The sequence below is a fragment of the Scyliorhinus torazame genome, chromosome 1 (genome assembly GCF_047496885.1).
Source record: "Scyliorhinus torazame isolate Kashiwa2021f chromosome 1, sScyTor2.1, whole genome shotgun sequence".
Lineage (NCBI taxonomy): Eukaryota > Metazoa > Chordata > Chondrichthyes > Carcharhiniformes > Scyliorhinidae > Scyliorhinus > Scyliorhinus torazame.
This window is the reverse complement of record NC_092707.1, coordinates 269,169,612-269,191,480: the sequence shown is the minus strand read 5'-3', so window position 1 is coordinate 269,191,480 and position 21,869 is coordinate 269,169,612. Positions and strand designations below refer to the sequence as shown.

Sequence of the window (21,869 nt, the reverse complement as noted above, 5' to 3'; positions counted from 1 at the left end):
GATTTCCCCATTGAGTTGTATAAGAAGTTTGCAGAGCAATTGATTCCTCTAATCTTAGATATGTTTAATGACTCCTTGTCCTGGGATTTGTTGCCTGTTGCACTTGCGTAGGCCTCTATTTCCCTGGCCCTCAAGATGGCAACGGACGCTATGGAATGTGGGTAGTTTTGCTTTTGATATGGACCCTAATGTTACTTGCAAAGTGTCAGCACCGCAGTTGGAGTACCGCCACCCTGAGGTTATCTCCGAAAACAAGGTGGGCTTTGTCAAGAGTCTGCAATTGTCAGCCAATATACGCGGGCTATTAAATATCGTCTTTTTTTTTTTTTTTTTTTTTTTTTTTTTTGCACCCCCCCCACTCCCTTCAGTGCCCGAACCAGAGGTGATTGTTTCCCTGGATGAAGAAAGTGTTTGATATGGTGGAGTGGGGATATTTCTTGAGATTCTTGGGACGTTTTGTTTTGGGCAAAAGTTTATACCCTGAATTTGTTTATCATGTAGGACCCCCACTGCTAGTGTTCATACAAATGCCTTGAACTCGGGCTATTTTCCACCGAATATGGGTATGAGTCAGGATGTCTATTGTCTCTGCTCCTATTTGCTTTAACAATAGAACCACTGGCCATAGCGTCAAGATCTTCCTGTACATGGAGAGGGATCGGGTGGGGTGATCTTGAATGCAGATGATCTGCTTTTTATATTAGGGACCCAGTATCCACCAGGATGAGATAATGAAGCTGTTTGGGAGTTTTGGCTCCTTCTCTGGGTACACGTTGAATTGATTAAGAGCGAATACTTCCCGGTTCCCCCAGGGAGGGGAGCCCATCTGGGGGTGATATCTTTTGGCCTTGCCAGATCTAGCTTTCGTAATCTGGGTATCCAGGTGGCTCACGATTGGGCCTCACTTCATAAATTATTTTCTGATTCACAATTTGTGTTGGGCTTGTCCCTTGGCACCACCATCCTCCCTGAAGAGGATTTTTGCCTTTGGCCGGATCTGGTGAGGGGTATATTTGGAAGTCTGCTTTGTTGAATGAGATAAAGATGAAATGAGAGGGTGAATTGGGTTCTATTTTAGATGATGAGATGTGAGGCTCTTTGCAGGGTCAACTCCACATCCTCTTGTGCGCTCGTCTTAGTTTGATCCAATTCAAGGTGGTTCATGGGACTCATCTGCCCAAGGTGAGGATGATTGGACTTTCTTGTCTGGGTGGAGGTGTGAGCATTGTACTCGGGTGGGGCGGGGTGGGGGGACGACGACGACACTCGTATATAATCTGGTCTTGTCCCAAGGTAGTAAGCTTTTAGGTTTCTTTCGTCAGCACCACATTAGAGAGAACTTATTGTTGAACTGGAGCCATGTATTGATATTTTGTGCTCTTCCAATGCCCAGATGCCATACCAATTCTTTCTTGTCTTTGAGTAACTGCCTTCTGCAGATCAGTATCATTTTTTTGTTTTTGCAGTGTCCAATAATTGACCTAAAATAAACTTCAAATGTTCAAGAGAACGTCTTTGCTTTCATTTTCTTGTTGGAAGATACCGAAAAATAAATCATTGGCATTAAGCAATGCGGGGGTGCTAGAGATTCTGGCTTCTCTTAAAAGGTGCCAAATTATCCATTATATTCCGGGTTTAAGCAGTCTTAGAACATAGAATATTTTCTTGGAGTGGCACTGCTGCCTCATAGTTCCAGGGACCAGAGTTCAATTCCGGCATCAGGTGACTGTGGAGTTTGCACTTTCTCCCCGTGTCTCTGGGTTTACTCCGGATGCTCCGGTTTCCTTCCACAGTCCAAAGATGTGCAGGTTGGGTGGATTGCCCTTGGTGTCTAAAAAGGTTAGGTGGAGGTATGGGCTTAAGTGGGATGCTCTTTCCAAGGAGTGGCGCAGACTTGATGGGCCGAATTGCTTCCTTCTGCACTTTTGTGATTTTGAAATGTGCAACCTAGATGTATGTTGCATAGCTTGTCCTGCACAGGAGATTTGGTTTATTCTGGAAGTTCATTTTACGCATCACTTGGCTTGCTTGAGTAATTGGTAACCTGCAGTCAATCTAAAGGATACAGTCTGCCATTTTGGAATTTGCAGAGCTCACTTAAAGTATATCCAATTCAACATTAGACATGTAACTTTGCAAGCCATTGCTTGTTTTTGACTTGATACTGACCCGAAATGGGGAAAAATTGCTTGATGGTGCCGCGGCAAGTGCTATGTGAGTGGATTTCTCCCATAAAGGGTCTTTGCTGTTTTTCTTTCTGTTGGCGTGTCTGCCCTGAGGTAGTTTCCTTTTGTGAAATTGTTACTTCAGTGACATTAGCTGTATTAATATGAAAATAGATTTAAAAGTTGTAATTGTTTTATGCAGTGTTCTTTGTCAGAACGCTTGTCAGGTACATCCTTGAATTACATCTGGTTGGGCAGCATGGTGGTGCAGTGGTTAGCGCTGCTGCCTCACGGCACCGAGGACCTAGGTTCGATCCTGACCCAGGGTCACTGTCCGTGTGGAGTTTGCACGTTCTCCCAATGTCTGCGTGGGCCTCACCCACACAACCCAAAAATATGTGTACGGTAGGCGAATTGGCCACGCTAAATTTCCCGTGGGGGGGGGGGGGGTGCGGAGAGAATTGGGTACTGTAAATTTATTTTGATAAAAAGAATTACATCTGGTTTTATAGTGTGATTAGCTTTACTTGACCAAAGATAAAGATAGCATAAGCCAATCAGTTGTAACATGGATGCTGAGTTATTCAGATAGTCAACATCCTAAGCCTAGTGATCAGAGTTCTAATTACAAAATCTATACTTTTTGTATTTGACCTACTAATGTTTGCGCATGCATATCTGTTCCTTCCAAGTTAACTTTTCTTTTTTACCTTTTGTACCTTAGGAGAAGTGTTTGCAGTATGTGGAAATTCAGCTGTACTCGGCAATTGGTACCCACAGAAAGCAGTGTTTCTGGAACCAGATGCAAATGATAGGCAAGTGTAAAAGAGGATGGATTGCTGCCAGATAAAATTTGTGGAAGCGTCTAATTGCAGTGCAATAATTCCAATTTACTCAGTCTGGTAGCTATCTGGTTTCTGTAGTTCTAGTTTGTTAAAATGTACTTACTGCTGTTGGCACTTGTTTTCCCTTATTTATTTTTCCTGCTGTTGAGTTTTTTTTTGAAAGATGAATCGCGTGCTAGTCATATTAGAAATGACAAGATCTATCGGAAAAATACATGGCTGAAGAGATGGTGTCGGGGAGGATTTCAGATTCCTGGGGTATTGGGTTCTGTAGGGGTTGGGACCTGTACAAATTGGACAGGTTACACCTGGGCTGGACTGGGACTGATATCCTAGGGGGGAGTGTTTGCTGGAGCAGTTGGGGAGGGCTTAAACTAATATGCCAGGGGAATGGGGACCTATGTATGGAGGGAGCAAGGACAGAAAGAAAAGGTAGAAAAGGGACTAAGAAAAGTGATAGGCAGAGAACCCAAGGACAAAATTCAAACAGATCTGTAGCGAAAAATATTGGGAGCAAGACAAATATTGGGAGCAAGACAAACAATGTCAAAAAGACCAGTTTAAAATGCTTTGTGCCTTAATGCGCACAGCATTTTCAAGAAAATTGATGGAACTACTTGCACTGAAACAATACAATATAATTGGGATTATGGAGACATGGTTACAGGGTGACCAGGGATGACAACAATGTCCCAGGGTATTCAGTATTTAGGAAGGACAGGCAAAAAAGCAACGGTGGTGGAGTGGCATTGCTGGTTAAAGAGGAAATTAACACAATAGTGAGAAAGGATATTGGCTCTGACAATGTGGAGTCCACATGGGTAGTGTTGAGAAATACCAAGGAGCAAAATCACTGGAGGGTGTCATACCTCAAACTGCAGTGGTGATGTTGGGAATGGCATTAAATTAGAGATACATGTGATGAGGGAATATCTGTGATCATGAGTGATTTGAATCTGCATATAGATTGGGCAAATCATATTAGCCACAGTAACGTGGAGGAGGAATTCCTGAAGTGTATATGGGATGATTTTCTTGACCAATATGTGAAAGAACCAACTGGAGAGTAGGCCATCTTAGACTGGGTACTGTGTAATGAGAAGGGAATCATTACCAATCTAGCTGTGCGAGACTCTTTGGGGATGAGAGACTATAACATATAATTTTTTATCAAGGTGGAGAGTGATTTGGAGACTAGGGTGCTGAATCTTAATAAAGGACACTCTGAAGATATGAGGCGTGAGTTGGACTTGATTGGGGAGAGTTACGTAAAGGGATAACAGTGGATTGGCAATGGCAAACGTTCAAGGAACGCTTGGAGGAACAGCAACAACAGTTTATTTGAGTCTCTCAAAAACAAAATAAGTGAGAGGGCCAATCCATGACTTACAAAGGAAGTTAGAGATAATATCCAATCCAAGGAAGACTCCTACAGATTGGCCAAGAAAAATAATAGGTCTGAGGATTGGGAGAAGTTTAAAATTCAGCAACAAAGAACCAAGAGATTTGTTAAGAAGGGGAAAACACAATATGAAAGTAAAAGTACGTGAAGAGAAAGAGATTGGTGAAGATGAATGTAGGCCCCCCACAGAGCGGGGGAATGTAAAATTGGAGACAAAGAAATGGCTGAGCAACTGAATACATACTTTGGTTCTGTCTTCACAAAAGAGGACACAAATCAGATACCAGAAATGTTGGAGAATGCAAAATTTAGAGGGGGAAGAATTGAGGGAGATCAATATTAGTAGTGAATTGGTGCTGGGGAAATTGATGGATTGAAGGCTGATAAATCCCCAGGGCCCGATAATCTACATCCCAGAGTACATAAAGAAGTGGCTCTAGAAATAGTGGATGTATTGGTGGTCATCCTGCAGCATTCTATAGACTCTGGAGCAGTCCCTGCAGATTGGAGGGTAGTTAATGTCCCTCCAATATTTAAAAAAGAATTAAGAGAGAAAACGGGAATTCTAGACCAGTAAGCCTAACGTCTAGTGGGGAAAATTCTGGAATCCATTATCAAGGGCTTTATCGCAGAGCATTTAGAAAACAATGGCAGGATCAGACAGTCAGCATGGATTTATGAAGGGGAAATCATGCTTGACAAATCTTCTTTGAAGATGTAACTAGTAGAGTTGACAAGGGGGAGCCAGTCGATGTGGTGTATTTGGACTTTCAGAAAGTGTTTGATAAAAGTCCTGCATAAGAGACTATCATGTGAGATTAAAGTGCATGGGATTGGGGGAAGTGTATTGAGATGGATAGAAAAGTGGTTGGCAGAAAGAAAACTTAGGAATTAATGGGTCCTTTTCAAATTGGCATGCAGTAACTAGTGGGGTGCCACAGGGATTGGTGCTGGGACCCCAGCTATTCACAATCTATATTAATGATTTTGGCGAGGGAACAAAATGTAACATCTCAAAAGTTTGCAGATGATACCGAATTGGGTTGAAGAGTAAACTGTGACGAGGATGCAGAGATCCTTCAGCATGATCTGTACAGGTTGGGTAAGTGGGCAAATCAATGGCAGATGCAATATAATGTGGATAAATGGGAGTTTATTCACTTTGGAAGCAAAAACAAGAAGACAGATTACTACCTGAATGGCTGTAAATTGGGAGAGAGGAGTGTGCAGCGGGACCTGGGTGTCCTTGTGCACCAGTCGCTGAAGGTAAGCCTGCAGCAGACAATAAAGAAAGCAAATGGATCGTTGGCTTTCATTGCGAGAGAGAGGTTTTGAGTACAGCAGCAGGCATGTGTTGTCGTAGTTATACAGGGCCTTTGTGTCTACACACCTAGAATATTGTGTGCAGTTTTGGTCTCCTTTTCGGAGGAAGGATGTTCTTGCTCTCGGGTGTGCAGCGAAGGTTTACCAGGCTGAATACGGGGATGGCGGGACTTGTGTACGAGGAGAGATTGACTAGGTTAGGATCGTTCTTGCAGGTGTTCAGATGAATGTGGGGAGATCTCATAGGGACTTATAAAATTCTAACATGACTAGATAGGGTGGATGCAGGGAGGATGTTCCCGATGGTGGGTGTGTCCAGAACCAGAAGTCACAGTCTGAGGATTCGGCGTGGGTCTAAGTAGGGTTCTCTTTCCAAGGGCCGGTGCAGACTCGTTGGGGCGAATTGGCTCCTTCTGCACTGTAGGGATTCTGTGAAATGATGTTAATGAGATGTTTCTGCCATTTTTCTGCAGCCTAATATGGAGAGCAACAGTCATTCTCCCAGGAGCCACTGTTTTCCAATATCGCTATTTTAAATGTTACGTCATAGAACCCAAGGTAAGACATATTTTCTGGGCTATACTAAATGACGTGTTATTTTTGAGGATTCTGCTGTAAAACCTGATGGATTATTTGCTCTCAAACGCGTCGTTGTATAAGCAGATACCAGGAGGTGGGTATGGTCTGGGTAAAGTTTTGTTGTCTGTTATTTCCATTTTCTCTCCCTCCCTCTTGGAGGAAGGACAAGATTGGGCTCTGTGCAGCTGAATAGCCAATTGACAGTGGCCATCATGCATAAAATGAAGTTAATTTTACAGGGGTAAAGAGAGAGAAAATGGCAAGCAAAGACACAGCTTTTCTAGATTAGAAAATTGTCACAAAATTCTTGTCCTTAATCCACCCACCCATACAATGAATACAATCTATGATATTGACTGATAATATCTTCTGATTAAACCTAAACTAAATTGAGGATTAACTGGTAGAGGTAGTGTAGTATGTTAAACTGTTCCATTCGCTTGTTCTGCATTGGCAACTTCATTCCTATATTGTGTAAAATATTTTCCTTCTGCAAATGTATAGACTTGATCCACATTCCTTCCCTTTTGCGTTATATTTTTACGTGAGAGTTTATTATTGGTTGGCTCACTTTAGCAACAGTAAATAATCTGTTGCATCATCTACTTTCTCTCAATTGGCAATCAATTTGCTTCTTTAAAGATTTATTACCATTAGATTCCTTTTAATGTCAGCATGTTGCAAGTATTCTTTTTTCATCTTTCTATACTTGGTTTTTAAAATGAAGAATGGCAACCTTTAGAGGAGTTGATCACCTGAGTGCTTCAGTTTTAATTTAATTGAACTTCCTGAAAATGCACTAACAATTAAATGTTGTTTTTTTTTAAATCAATTGCTGTTCTAACAAATGTACAAATCAACAGAAATTGATTGAAGTAAAAGGAAGCTAAGCAATTTATCAGTGTTGCCACTAGGATTTCTGTAAAGTATAATGGTGGCGCTGGAATTTTTCTTTGGTGTGGTTGTGTCAAGAAAGAGGATTTTGAGCAATATAACATTGAGGCACTGGTATACTGGCTTCTTGTCATTGGTGGTGGAAAAAGTTTGAGCTAAATAAAACAAACTGTTGTTGGCAAGTGGACAGGCTTTTGTATTGGGCACTGATGCTGGTACGTCAGATCAACCTTGTGACAACACTGATTTTAATTTTACCTATTGGTTTCGAACAAAAACTGAAACATTTAGAAATGTCCCTTTTTTTGTTTTCATTATTTGTGCTTATGCATGAGGCCATTTTGATTACTAATAATGCAATTTAAAAAAATATTAACCACCAGATATACACACAAGCCCAGATAGGTAATCTCTAAGCGAATGCTGTAGATTTGTCATTTTTATAATTTTACTCGCTTTATATTTAAAGCTTATACTGGTCTCTCGGCTGCTTGAGAAAGAAAACCTGTGGAATATTAAAGCTTGCTCGTGTTTTTTAATCTTCTCGTGTTCCTTGGGACTAATGAGGTCCTAACAAGAGAACACTAATTCCCTTTTATTCTCCATTTCCCACACTGGTTGTTGTTGCTGTGAAGAATATTGCAAGTACAACCAGAAGTGGAGGAAACATTTTGACAGGGTCCATGCACTGAAGCTGCCCAACAATTTCATGTAGACCCTTAACAGCTAGCAGAAGGAGGAGACTTGTCTATTAGTCCCTGCTGGCATCAGCCTGCTGGCATCAGACTTGTATCTTGCTTCACATTGATCCCAAGAGTGAAAGTTCTAATTCATTTCCCTCCTTGATCCTTTATAAGTAACTTGAAGAATACTATGTTTATTTTGTTTATTCAGCATTTGTTATTTTCAGCAATGAGTATTTTTAAAGTTCAAAAATATTACTTGCAATAATGACGAGTGAGTCTAAGCTGCATTTTGTAATTGTATTTATGGTGCATGTATGATGGTTCAGAAAAATGATTTAAACCCTTTAGTTCCTATTCAGGTCTTGCTGGGCTATGCACCTCCTGCAGACCTGGCAGCCTGTTCTTGTGCATCTGCCAGTACTGCTGTTCAGTCCGATGCTCATGACAACCTGGCATTAGGACTCCTACCAACCTTTCTCTCCTCTAGGGAATTGATGGGACCTGTGACAGAAATGAGAGATTGGAACTCTTTAATAAGAAGTTCAAATCTTCATCTCTCCTATGGTGCCATCTGTTGGTGCTCTGGTATGCTGTGTTATTAAACTGTACTGTGGTCAATCCAGTTTCAATATTGGTTATTATCCTCAGTACCTGTAATTTCAGGCATTCATGTTACTATATGAAAAGCACAGATTGATTTGTAAACGTTCTACCAGAAGTGGTTAAAAACATATCTTGTCCTCTGAGCTTACATTTTCTTCTAGTCCTTTTGTATTATTATAGAGGGCTTTAATCTTTTTATCACTTGACTCAGAACCCTGCTGATCTTCGGCAAGTGCTAGTCAACAAGTGGGAGACTCATCCTCATCCACGATCATTTAATTCGTCGGGTATGTCACTACAGTGTATTGAGTTTCTGTTATCTGCCAGATTGGCAATAGCAGAGGTACATGTGATAAAATTAAGCATCTGACAATTGCCGTTTACTTTTCAAATTGAAAGAGATACTACTTAACGCCAGCCTTTATTACCACATTATACTTTGACTCTTGTGAACAAAATGTGTCATGTTGGACAGAAAATATGACCAGAATTTCTAAGTCATTTTGTTCTGCCTACTTTTTTGTGTTCCTGCCTAGTTACATTTTATGCTGAGAGTATGTAATTTTTTTGCCCTTAAATTTATTTGTTACCTTTTTAAGCATACAAAATAGATTTGTTTTACTAATTTATTTGTGCCAACCCTAGATCTGATTTCTATTAAGTATTCTGTACATGTAAATTAAGATTTGAATTTCTTCAAAATACAATTTTTTAAGTGCCTCAAAGTTTCTTCCACTTCTCTATCTTGGTCACTGGTGATGAGATTTTACCACCATTGCATCTCTGGTCCAGCTGGATCAGCTACTCGGAAGCATCTAGTCTTCCCACAGTTGAGTGAATGGGGTTTCAATATTGGTGTGTTGAGGCTGAGTGATGCAGCATGTATGTCCCTGCCTTACATTCTGCATAACAGCTGCTGCTGTTTCAGTGTGCTGCACCACAGCTACGCTTTCCTCTTCAAAGCCTAAAGCACATTAGCTGTTCTCCATGTGCTGCCATTGAGTGTGCCACTTTGCACCTAATTTGCCATAAGTTTTTTATTAAGGTTTGCATTGTTAAAGACAGAAGAAGAAAACAATTAAAACACCTAGGAGCTATAAATTGAGAAGAATTAAATTGCATGTCACAGGTGAGTACAATATTTAGAAGCAGGATGCATAAAAAATGATCATCATGAGAGCCAACACAAGATAAACCTGTGATGCTGAAGAAACACGACGTGAGAAATAGCAGGGAAACGCCACATGACCCATGGAGCCTGCTCCGCCATTCAATAGGATTATGGCTGATCTTGGGCTTCAACTCCATTTTCCCTACCCACTTCCCATATCCCTTAGTTCCTCAAGACCAAACTTCTGTCTATCCCAGCCTTAAATGCATTCAACGATGGAGCAAAAGAACTGGATGCCCAATTTTCCCCAAAATGTTACTGCTGTAGTTGTGGCAATGCCATCTCTGGTGCTTCAGGAAAATTAGCCATCTTTGGACCCTCTGCTAGACTTTCTTACAATGCTGTATTTAAGGTAACTATCCCTTACACTGGCCAGAGACCACACTGGCCAGAGACCACTTCAGCTGTGGTCTGGAGTGTCTGACTCTATTTCTTTATTGAAAAGTCAGCTTCCTTCCAGTACCTCAGTGCTACTCCTTTCATTAATATCTACATTTCGAATGACAAAAGTTGTCTTAGAGCACGCCATTGTCTAAGCTGAACTACACTCCCAGGACACTAGACCTGTCACTATTGACGGTGTGTTCTTGAGTCAGAATTCCAGTATCATCCTGTCTTTTGGTAATAATGAAGATACAGAATTCAACATCTCTTTATTTTATCTCCAGCAGCTGCCTGATTGAACCTGGTCCCAAGTTGTAAGGCAAACCAGGGGCCAGGATGTCAAATGGAGAATTCAAAATTGCATTAATGCAAATTTCTCATGCCGCATAACTTTGGCATTCTGTCCCATATGTCTGAGAATGAAATAAATCCCATATTTTGCACCTAATATAATGACCGCTAACAGCTTTGGATATCAAATATATGTAGCACTTGGATGCCACTTGTCAAGAAGCTATGTTATAAAAGCTTCTAGAAGGATGGCACTTTACTTCTGGAGAGTCAACAGTTGTGTTAGCACCTGACTGTTTTGTAAAGGAGATATTGCTTGTGACTAAACTCAAATGAAATGATCCAAATTCTGATTGTATACGAAGGTTCCCTTGTCTCTTATTTACTTAAGTGTGGGCTTCTTGCATTTACTATGCTGGAGTAAGTCATATGGAGGCTTGAGTGAAACAGGTAGTTTCAAGGGCTCTGAAGGTCTCCTATCCAGTTCCTATACTGGGTAACTAAGAGCACAAGAAATAAGGGCCTTAAGTTTAGTGTGTCTCTCTCTCTCTCTCTCTCTCTCTTAAACAGGCTATTCAGCCTGTCCCAGTTCATGTCCCATACTGTTCAGTTCATGTCCCAACCATGCCTTCTATCCTCCTAACCCAATCAACATTTTGTTTCCACCTCATGTTTATCGAGCCTCCCCAACGTTTTTAATCAAATAAAGGCTGGCAGGGTTGGGGTAATTTTTAAAACTTACATTAGTAAGCGATTAAGTATGTAGTTTGTCATTGGTGCAGAAGTCATTTTTAGGCAATGTACTCCTTACCTAAAAATAAGGTTGAATGTAGTAGGTCTCCTCCTAAAACACTCACTATTTGAGCAATGGCCAGATTCATTTTTATAGGTTCAAACCATTCTACCTCAACAGTGAAGATGACTTAAAATGTCAAAAAGAAGTATCAACTGGTGCCATATAATGGCAAATTAGAAGGGGAAGTTTAGTCTTGCATCCTGTTCAATAACTTTAAGTAGGTCATAAAGCATTGGCTCAAAGGGTTGGGCATGATCATGAGAATACATTTTTATCCACTTAACTGCTTCCCATACATAAAACAAACCAAGGAGAAGGGTGTCATACCTGGCACAAAGGAAGGTGGTTGTGGTGGTTGGAGGTCAATCATCTCAGCTCCAGGTCATCACTGCAGGAGTTCCTCAGGGTAGTGTCCTCAGCCCAACCATCTTCAGCTGCTTCATCAATGACCTGCCTTCCACCATAAGGTCAGAAGTGGTTTGCAGGTGACTGCACAATGTTCAGCACCATTCGCGGCGACTCAGACAATGAAGCAGTCCATGTCCAAATGCAGCAAGATCTGGACAATATCCAGGCTTCGGCTGACGAGTGGCAAGTTACATTTGTGCAATGACCATCTCCTACAAGAGGGGATCTAACCATTGCCCCTTGAAATGCAATGGCATAAGCATCGCTGAATTCCCCCACAGTCAACATCCTGGGGGTTACCATTGATCAGAAATTGAACTGGACTAGCCATATTAATACTGTCTACCGGGGCAGCACGGTGGCGCAGTGGGTAGCACTGCAGCCTCACGGTACTGAGATCCCAGGTTCGATCTCGGCTCTGGGTCACTGTCCGGGTGGAGTTTGCAAGTTCTCCCTGTTTTTGCGTGGGTTTCGCCCCACAACCCAAACATGTACAGGGTAGGTGGATTGACCACGCTAAATTGCCCCTTAAATGGAAAAATGAATTGGGCACTCTAAATTTATTTTTAAAAATACACTAGCTACCAGGGCAGGTCAAAGGCTAGGAATCCTACGGCGAGTGACTCGCCTCCTAACACCCCCCCCCCCCCCCCCCCCCCCCCCCCCCCCCAAAAGCCTGTCCACCATCGGTAAGGCACAAGCCAGGAGTGTTATGGAATACTCTCCACTTGCCTGGATGAGTGCCGCTCCAACAACACTCGGGCAACTTGACACCACCCAGGACAAGGCCCGCTTGATTGCTCCCCCTTCCACAAACAAACCCTCCACCACCGATGAACAGTGGTAGCCTTCTGTACCATCTGCAAGATGCACTGCAGTAACTCAGCAAGGTTCCTTAGAGAGCACCTTCCAACCCCACGACCAATACTATCTAGAAGGACAAGGGCAGCAGATACCTAGATATCTGGTAACCCCACTACCTGGGGTTCCCCTCCAAGTCACACTCTTTCCCCCCCCCAAACAACACAGTAAGTATACCTACACCTCAAGAACTGCAGCGGTTCAAGAAGGCAACTCATAAATGGATAAACGGATTTTTGAGCTGAAGGGCAATCAAGGAATTTAGATCAAAGATTGGCCATGATCTGAGGGAATGTCACCGCAGGCTTGAGAAGCTGTATGGCCTACTCCTCCTGTTTCTTGTGTTCTTAGTTGATGCTTATGTTTAGAAGCGACATTGGTTGCACTATTTCTTTCAGATCCTTGTCCTATAAATCGCTAATCAGTCCAATAGTCATTGTCCCCATGATTCTCCTTGACTATCACTGGCTATGGGAAAGAAATTACACACTTATTTTTCCAAGTTTTACAAATTTTGTTTACATTCTAAGGGCTGGAAGTGACCTTCAGTGCACAGTATGCTTCCCAGAAAGAATGTTGAATCAATTTTGGGCTTTGTTTTTGAAGACCGGTCTGTGGTTAAGAAGCATTTAAATGTTAATGTGTTTTTTAAAAAAAAATTTTAAAATCCAAGTACTATTTGCATCTAGGAATGCGTAACTGTTTTAATTTTAAACTTGAGTAATGTGCCTGGTGTAACAATTATTGACTTCTCCCAATGCTTCCTTTTTCTGTTCTAGAAGTGGAGTGCATTTTGAATGATGGATACTTTGGAATTCACAGTAAGTGTGGTGCAATATTTATTACTGAATGTGGTTACTATGAGATAAAATATAAAGATATTTAAGAGTCTTATTGAACTCTACATCCACAGAAGTTTCCAGATCTGAGATTTTCTAGCACTTGTTATTTCTCGTTGCCAGTGTCTGCTGTATTTTGCTTTTATTCATCATATAGGCTATTTTGCAGCATTGTTCGTAAGTTGGATGATGCTGTTTTATAAGGACATTAGTATTATGCCATGTAGTATAGTGTATTCTAGTGAGGTGACTATCTTTCAAAAGTCTAATTAAGTAAACAGTGTTTCATGTGAGACTACTTGGTGTGAAAAATGTGTAAATTGGAAAATGCTCCAGGTCAGAAACACATTTAAATTCAGACTTTTTAATCTAAATTTGATGTGTGATAAATATTCTGGATAAAACATTTTTTGAATAGAAGATGATGAAGTTCATTGTTTGTGCCTGTCATTCTGTATGTGGGGAGTCAAAACGAAGTGTAGACTTGGGTAAAGCAAAACTAGGAGGTGGGGATGAACTGATAAGTGTGCGCAGACATCATTCAGTCCCCATTTTAATGCATATATTTTACCCTTATTTTGTATTTCCAGTGTAGATTTCTATGTCTGCTTTTATAATTGAATCTGCCTATCTAACAGTCTATAATTACAATGTGGCGCTCGTGCTATTGATGCTGCTGTAAAATCTCTATCAGAAAATTGCAATCTGACCAATTTACAGGGATGAATTCCAACATGAGTGTACATTTGAATTTATAATTAAGAAATATTAAGGTGGCAGGAAGTGTGCACAAATTTGAGAATTTTAATATTGGGTAGATATGTAGCAGTAGGATTTTAGAATTTAATTTACAGATTTTAAAGCAAAATTAAATGGAGTCTTTTCATTTCTCAAAAGTGTCAACTCTTATGGGAGCACAGCTTTTTGGATGTCTGAATCTTAGGAGTGCATCAACAGGTTGCTAACAGTAGTACAATTGAATCCAATCCTATCTGCACCTAAAATATATACACTTGTGGACTTCCGGTGGCAGCCATGGAGTAGGAGGTCGCACATTTGGTAGCTCCCGCTTGTGACGAAACTTTTGGACCTTTTCTCTTGTTTTATTCGGAATTTTACTGGATAAATCGGTGGAGAGTGAGACGGGAGAAATCCCCCACCAGCGTATGGAGCAGTGTACCAGAAGTGGCCATGTAAGGAGAAATAGTCCAGCAAGGAAGACGCATGCAGAGCTGGCGGCGCAGGAAAACATGGCGGAGGTGCAGGATCCTGGGGTGCTGGCACAGTGGTCGACGGTACAGCTGGTAAAGTTCTTTGAGGAGAACTTCGCCAAGCTAAAGAAAGTTACGCTGGACCCGATTAAGGCATCGATTGATCGGGTGGAACAGGGTCTAGAAATCCACGGACGGGCGATTCAGAAGTTGGAGGAAAAGGTGTCCGAGCAAGAGGACCATTTAACCACTTTGGAGGCAGAGGTGGGCTGATGAAGGACCACCAGAAAAGGTTGCAGAAGAAGTTGGAGGACTTGGAAAGCAGGTCCAGGAGACGGAACCTGAGGAACGTCGGCCTCTCTGAGGGCAGTGAGGGTTCAGACGCGAGGGCATATGTGGCAAGTATGCTGGAAAGGTTGATGGGAAATGGGGCGTTTATGCGGCCCTTGGAAGTGGACAGAACGCATAGAGCTCTTGCAAGGAAGTTGCGAGCGAATGAACCGCCGAGGGCGATGGTGGTGCGAATGCAACAGTTCCTGGACATGCAACAGATTTTGCGGTGGGCCAAGCAGGTACGGAGCTGCGTGTGGGAGAAATGAGTTGCGCATCTACCAGGACCTGGTCGTGGAACTGGCCAAAAGGAGAGCCGGATTTAATGGGGAAAATCGGCCCTCAAGAAGGGGGTGAAGTTCGGGATGTTGTAGCCAGGGCATCTTTGGGTCATGTTTGAGGGCCTGGAACTTTATTTTGAATCACCGTACGAAGTTATGAACATTATCAAGGACAAAAGACTAGCAGAGAATTAGGGTCACTGAACCCTGGGGTGGCGATTTGCTCAAAATCACTTCTGTGTCATTTTGAATATGCAGTGCTCTCTGTAATAAGGGGTTATTGTTGTTTCTTCCCTTTTCTTTGTTTTTTGTTGTGATAAGATGTTTGAGCAGCTGCTCAGAAATGTAAAGTTAACTGTTCCATTGGAAGTTGGGGTGGAGGGATTTTTTTCTACTGTTTGTTTACTGGGGACTGTGATGTTTTGAATATGTATGTCCAAGAGGGGGGAGGGGGAGAGAACAATGGGGAGATAGGATGTCTGGTGCCATGGGAGCTAGTCTGCTTGTATTGGTTGACTTTTCTTTCAATATTTCAATATTGTGTTTTTAATGTAACTTAGATTAGTTTTTTCGTGTTCTCTTTAGTGAAGACATACTCTGCAGTTCTTTTCTGTAGCATTTTATGGCATCTAAGTGATTATTGTTACGAGAACACTAACCTTGTATTTCTATTATTTGGCAATTATTTAAAAAAACATTGACTATGCTGTTTGCAAAAATCCTGCGTAGTCTGTGAAATGTGATAGCTGGCTCTGCAGAGTTCCAAAAATATATGCTAACATGGATGATTTTATAGGATATCTGTAAATGCACATAAACCAAATAGCTTGATTTCTGTTTACAGATGGTGTTGAGAAATTGGATTCTGGGTGGTTAACTTGCCGAAGCGAAATTCGTTTGAGGTTGCACTATTCTGAGAAATCTCCAGTTTCCATATCCAAGAAGAAGTTCAAGAAGTCCAGATTTAGGTAAACCTTGTTTTTTCTAAAAATTTAAGACCATTCAGGATATCAAACCTGGACTTTATAAGAGGTGGGCTTTGTAACTGTGTGTAAAAGGTTGAGACCACTGGACTGATTTAGGTTGGCAATATTCAGGCCAAGTCTGCAGCTGTGTGAATATGTTTAGGTACTACAGCCATACATTGGAACTGGAGTAATATTTAATGCATATTGTAGAGAAACAGCTGAATTGTATCGGTGTTTTAACCTTGTTGCTCCCAAAAGAGCTCGCATCATAGCAATAAAACTACAAGCACTATATTACTTTTATGTGAACACGTATATTCCTTTATAGCAGTATTCCAAACTTTTTTCCCTGCGCATACTTTTTTACGAACCGGCCAACCTTTGTGACCCAGGCCGCGTTCACTTACCTTTAATATGAAAGGGGAGCCTGCTTGGTCCTCAGACCTCAGCTGAATCAGGTTCACAGGAGACTAGGGCAATGTGCATATCAGGTGCAGTTCCTCCATGCCATCTTCACCTTTGGGAATAGAAAATCCAACCTCACACAGGTAGGTAGCCTTGAAGGGCAATAGCACCAAACTGCTGGTTTTACTCAGCACTGGATACTCCTGAGAGATGCTACTCCAGAATGCTGACAGCCTCATGGGCTTTTGCCGTGTTTTAATGTGCTTTCACAGGTTAGGTGCGGCAGCATAGTCTTTTCATTTGGAGTCAGCTGTAAGTTAATAACTGACTCTGGGGTCTCTCCCTCAAAGGGCATTTTTCAACCACCACTTCTCATTCAAAATATGAAACTTCTCGCACTTGCCAGTACTTCCCTGTCACACATGGACGTTGCATCCTTGTTTGCATTGGCACAATTGGAAAAAATCATATCTCAAGAAATCATTTTCATACTGTTTTTTTTCATTGTAGGCTGTTAACCAGAGGCCTTGGAGCTCGATACAGAGTTAACACTAGCACTGCTCTGTCCTGCCCTCGACTCTCCTGAGAGCAGCTTTCCCCAGTAGATTTAGTTGAGATTCTGGCCATCTCGGTTCTTGTAAGAAAATGATTCATCCTCACAGTCCTTTGACCTTGCTTGCCAGCAGCTAGAAAATGAAAGAAGCTCTCTTCCACAATTTGGCACTAAAAGCACATGCATAGAGGGTGTTTGACGTCAAGTGCATGTGTAGGGCAAGTGACCTGCTCACTGTTGCCACTTTTGGATGGAAGACTGCGCACGCTGGCACAGTGGTTAGCACTGCTGACTCAGCACCAGAGGCCCAGGTTCGATTCCGACCTCGGGTGACTGGAGTTTGCACATTTTCTTGGTGTCTGGGTCGGCTTCCTCCAGGTGCTTCGGTTTCCACCCATATCTAAAGATATGTAGGTTAGGTAGATTGGCTGAGCTAAATTGCCCCGAGGTGGGGTTACGGGGATATGGCAAGAGACAGCTGTTGCTCTTCGTTGAAGGGTCGGTTACGAGGGGACACTCATTCAAGATGGGGGTGGGGAGACTTCCGGTGGCGGCCATGGTGTGAGTGGTGGCATACAGGGCAGCTCCTGTTTGAAGGCACGGAAAAGAGCTCTTTTATCCTGATATTGGGTGGAAGTTTGACGAAACTGTGGAGGTGAAGGTTGGAGGAGTAGTTTCCCCCAGGAGTGGTATGTCTGTTGGTTACCAAACCTGGCAGAAGACTGTGATAGACCTGGCCAAAGAGTTGGAGGAAACCTGTGGCGCAGTAGGCAGTGGAAGGATGGCTGAGGGGGAAGGGCTGTTGCAGTTGATTGCCTTCATTAGAAGGAATTCTGCCAACAGAGGAAGGAAATCTGAGGCCATTTAAGGAGCTGTGGCATCCCTGAAGAGTTGTTGCTGGAACAGGTGGAGAGTTTGGAGGTGCAGGGGTCGCAGATTCGGGAGATTGAAGGAATGATCTCGGACCACCGTGATTGTGTGGTGGCTCTGGAGGCGGAGGTGGGGCTCCAAGGAAATCTTTGTAAAACGTTGAGGGCAAAGGTGGAGGAGCAGGAGAATACATCGAGAAGGCAGAACCTGTGAGTAGTGGGTCTGCCTGAAGGAGTGGGAAGTGAGTGCCGCGAGATGCGTCTCTAAGATGCTGGCGGGGCTAATGGCGGAAGGGGTACTAGATAAGGCCCCTAAAGTGGACTGAGCGCATTAGGTCCCTGAGGCAGAAGCCTAGAGTTGAGGAGCGACCACAGGTGGTGATCATGAGACTCCACAAATTTGTGGAGAAGGAAGATTTTGTGTTGGACCAGGGAGAAGCGTACCTGCTGGGAGGGGGACAAGGTCTGAATTTAAGGCAGGGGTCCAGGGCAATGTTATATGGAATTTGCGACGGACCTGGCACCACACCTGTTGCCGTTTAATGAAGCGCTGGAGACGGGCGCGTCCGGAGACGATGACGCAGGCAGTAATCGCGCTAATCCCGGAAAAGGGGAAGGACCCGGTGGAATGTGGGCCCTATAGACTCCTATTACTATTGAACACCAATGTGAAAGCATTGGCTAAGTTGTTGGCGAGGATGATGGAGGCTTGTGTACTGGGGTGGTTGCAGAAGATCAAACCAGCTTCATGAAGGGCAGGTAGCTCGAGAGTAATATAAGTTGGCTGTTCAATATAAGAATAATCTTCTTTAGTGTCACAAGTAGGCTTACCTTAACAGTGCAATGAAGTTACTGTGAAAGTAGTGTTGAATACGTCGGGGGCTCTGGTACCAGAGGAGTTGGTCTCCATGGACGCAGAGAAGCGTTTGATTGGTTGGAGTGGCAGTACTTGTTCGAGGTTTTTGGGAAGGTTTGGGGCGGTTGCTGTATGTGGTGCCAAGGGAGAGTGTGAGGACGAATAATGAGTTTGCGAAGCTTTGACTTACACACGGGTACGAGGCAGGGGTGGCCACTGTCGCTGTTGCTGTATGTGCTGGCCATAGAATCGTTGGCGATGGCTCTTAGCGGGCGACAGAGTGGTGAGGGATTATGAGGGACCAGAGGGAGCATCAGATGTCGCTCAATGCCGATGACCTGTTGCTGTATGTGTCTGATCCGCTGGAAAGTATGGGAAGGATTATGGGCCTGCTCGGGAGGTTTGGAGGGTTCTCTGGCTACAAACTGAATGTAGGGAAAAGTGAGGCTTTTCCGGTGAATGAGCTGGGACAGCGGGCTAATTTAGGGGGCGGTGCCTTTTACGGCAGCGGGGGATAGGTTTAGGTATTTGGGAATTTGGACAGGGCTCCATAGGTGGAACTTACAAAGCTGGTGGAGGAAGCCAGTGGGCATCTCAAGAGGTGGGATACACTGCAGTTGACTTTGGCGGGGAGAGTCCAAGTGATGAAAATGAATATTCTGCCGAAGTTCTTGTTTACTTTTCAGGCTCTCGCGATCTTTATACCAAAGGCCTTTTTTTGGGGGGGAAATTAGACCGGATCATTTCGGACCTTGTATGGGTGGGGAAGGTGCCGAGGGTAGGGGGGACCCTGCTGCAGAGGCTGCAGGGGGGGCTTGGCATTGCTGAATCTGCTTCATTATTATTGGGTGGCAAATGTGGATAAGGTGCGTCAATGGTGGGAAGAAGGGGTAGAGTATGTTAGAATGGAAGAGCAATCTTGTAAGGGGTCCAGATTGAGGGCTATGGTGATGGCAGCGTTGCCAATGGCTCCGAGTAAGTATTCGGAACAGTGAACTTTGCTGGAGTGGCGGTCTGCGTCGCCACCGGGGCTAGTGGCTTGGTTGGGTGATCTGTACTACTTCCTGCGGTTGGAGAAGATAAAGTAGGAGTTGAGGGACTCTGTAGAGGGCTATGAGAAAAGGTGGGGGATGTTTGTGACCGTGTACGAGGAGCTGTTCGTGGAGAGGGGGGGGGGGGTGGGGGGAGGGGAAAGAGTTGGTTGAAAAAGGGGGAAAAATTTGTACAGACTGTATAGTTGATTGCTGGGTGGTATGTTTCCCGAGGTGCTTATTTGTTGTAACCTGTATTTTTTTTTTAAGTGAGGGCTGGGAGGTTCAGGGGGGATTTGAGGAAAGCCTTTTTGCCCAGAGGGTGGTGACGGTCTGGAACGCACTGCGTGGGAGGGTAGTAGAGGCGGGTTGCTTCACATCATTTTAGAAGGTACCTGGATGAGTACTTGGCACGTCTCAGCATTTGAGGCCATGGGCCAAGTGCTGGCAAATGGGATTATAACACTAAGGGCTCTGGTCTTTGTCATATTTCAGCACTTGCATTCTCAAGACTTTCAATCCCAGGATATCATAACATAAATTTTTTTGAAATAGTTACGTTTAGCTGTACTTCCTTGTATTAAGGCAAATGGAATTGGACTGTGTCTGGACCTACTCCCCAAGGTATTTTTTAAACTTAATTTTAAGAAATAGAATTTTCACTGAATTTCTGGATCACAGTGTGCTATGAATTAGTCAATTACTTTACTTTTTCCTGAACAAAGTAGTAAAGAAATAGGACAATCAGCAAAGGTTTTAACAATCCAAAAGATAGTGAGGGTTAACATGAGGGTATTGCTTTGGTACTTCATGTTTTGTCGTCTTGAAAGAGGAAGAAGCGACTTCCGGTTGCGGCTATGCGGAGCTAAGCCGCACGAATCGGCAGCTCCCGCGAACACAGACTTTCGGGCTCGTTGGAGGTGCCCCAACGGAATTTTTTTTTACAGCCAACCCGTGGGGAAGAGAGGAGAGAGGTCCCCTACTAACTTGTATGGACCGGACCCGTAGCGAAACGACCAAAAAAGTGGCATTGGAGCAGCGGGAGAAGAGCGGGAAAATAAGCAAAATGGCGGCGGCCGGGGACAAAGAGGAGATGCAGGAATTCATCAAGTGCTGCTTCGAGGCGCTGCATAAGGAGATGGTGGTGCCTATGTTGGCAATAATGGAAGGACATGGAGCAACCCAGAAAGCCCACGAGGTGAAAATCCAGGAAAAAGTGAGTGACACTGAGGACGAGCTCTTGGGCCTGGCGGTGAGAGTGGAGCGGCACGAGGCGCTACACAAGACGTGGGCGGGAAGATTCGAAGACCTGGAGAACAGGTAGAGGAGAAATAATCTGAGGATCCTGGGTCTCCTAGAAGGAGTGGAGGGGGCCGATGCCGCGGCATATGTGGGCGCTGATTGGCGTGGAGGCCCCCCCGAGGTTGCTGGAGCTGGAAAGGACGCACCGGGTGCTGGCGAGGAAGCCCAAGGCAAATGAGCCGCCAAGGGCGATGGTGATGAGATTTCACCGGTTTACGGACAGAGAGAGGGTCCTGAAATGGGCCAAGAAGGAGCGGAGCAGCAAGTGGGACAATGCAGAGATCAGAATATTCCCGGACTGGAGCACGGAGGTCGCTAAGCGGAGAGCGGGTTTCAACCGGGCCAAAGCGCTGCTGCATCGGAAAGGAGTGAAATTTGGAATGTTGCAGCCAGCGCGACTGTGGGTTACACATAATGGCCAACACCACTACTTCGAAACGCCCGAAGAGGCGTGCACCTTTATACTAACTGAAAAGTTGGACTCTAATTGAGGGTTTGTGAGGGTGGGGGGTGTTTGAGGGTTGAAGTATGATGGTTGTTGTATATAGGGGGTCAATCACGCGCAGGAAATGTTATATGGGCTGGGGGAGAGAGATCAGGCCAGGAGCTGCGCCAGAGGTGGCGGGGCAGGCTTTGGAAAGCGCGGGGTTCTTTTCCCGCATGCGGGAAGGGGAACTAAGGAACGTATATTGATTGGGAGACTCCCACACGGTGGGGTCAAAGGGATGGCGGGGGAAGCTGGGGTCAGCAGGTGTTAGCTGACTTACGGGAGTGATGGGGGGGGGGAGCAAAAAAGCCAGACCGGGATCTAGCGGA

General features: G+C 43.8%; 1 protein-coding gene across 3 annotated transcripts in view; it reads left to right on the top strand.

Annotated features, from left to right (window-relative positions):
• gpcpd1 (glycerophosphocholine phosphodiesterase 1) overlaps positions 1–21,869 on the top strand; it is a 93,724-nt gene that overhangs the window by 23,083 nt on the left and 48,772 nt on the right. For 2 of the 3 annotated variants that reach the window (XM_072505955.1, XM_072505945.1), the window contains 5 exons: positions 2,890–2,980; positions 6,209–6,293; positions 8,709–8,784; positions 13,188–13,229; positions 15,914–16,037. In XM_072505955.1, coding sequence (XP_072362056.1) covers positions 2,890–2,980; positions 6,209–6,293; positions 8,709–8,784; positions 13,188–13,229; positions 15,914–16,037 — 418 coding nt within the window. Of the gene's footprint in view, positions 1–2,887; positions 2,981–6,208; positions 6,294–8,708; positions 8,785–13,187; positions 13,230–15,913; positions 16,038–21,869 lie in introns of those variants that run through there. The other variant, XM_072505961.1, reaches the window with a different exon arrangement.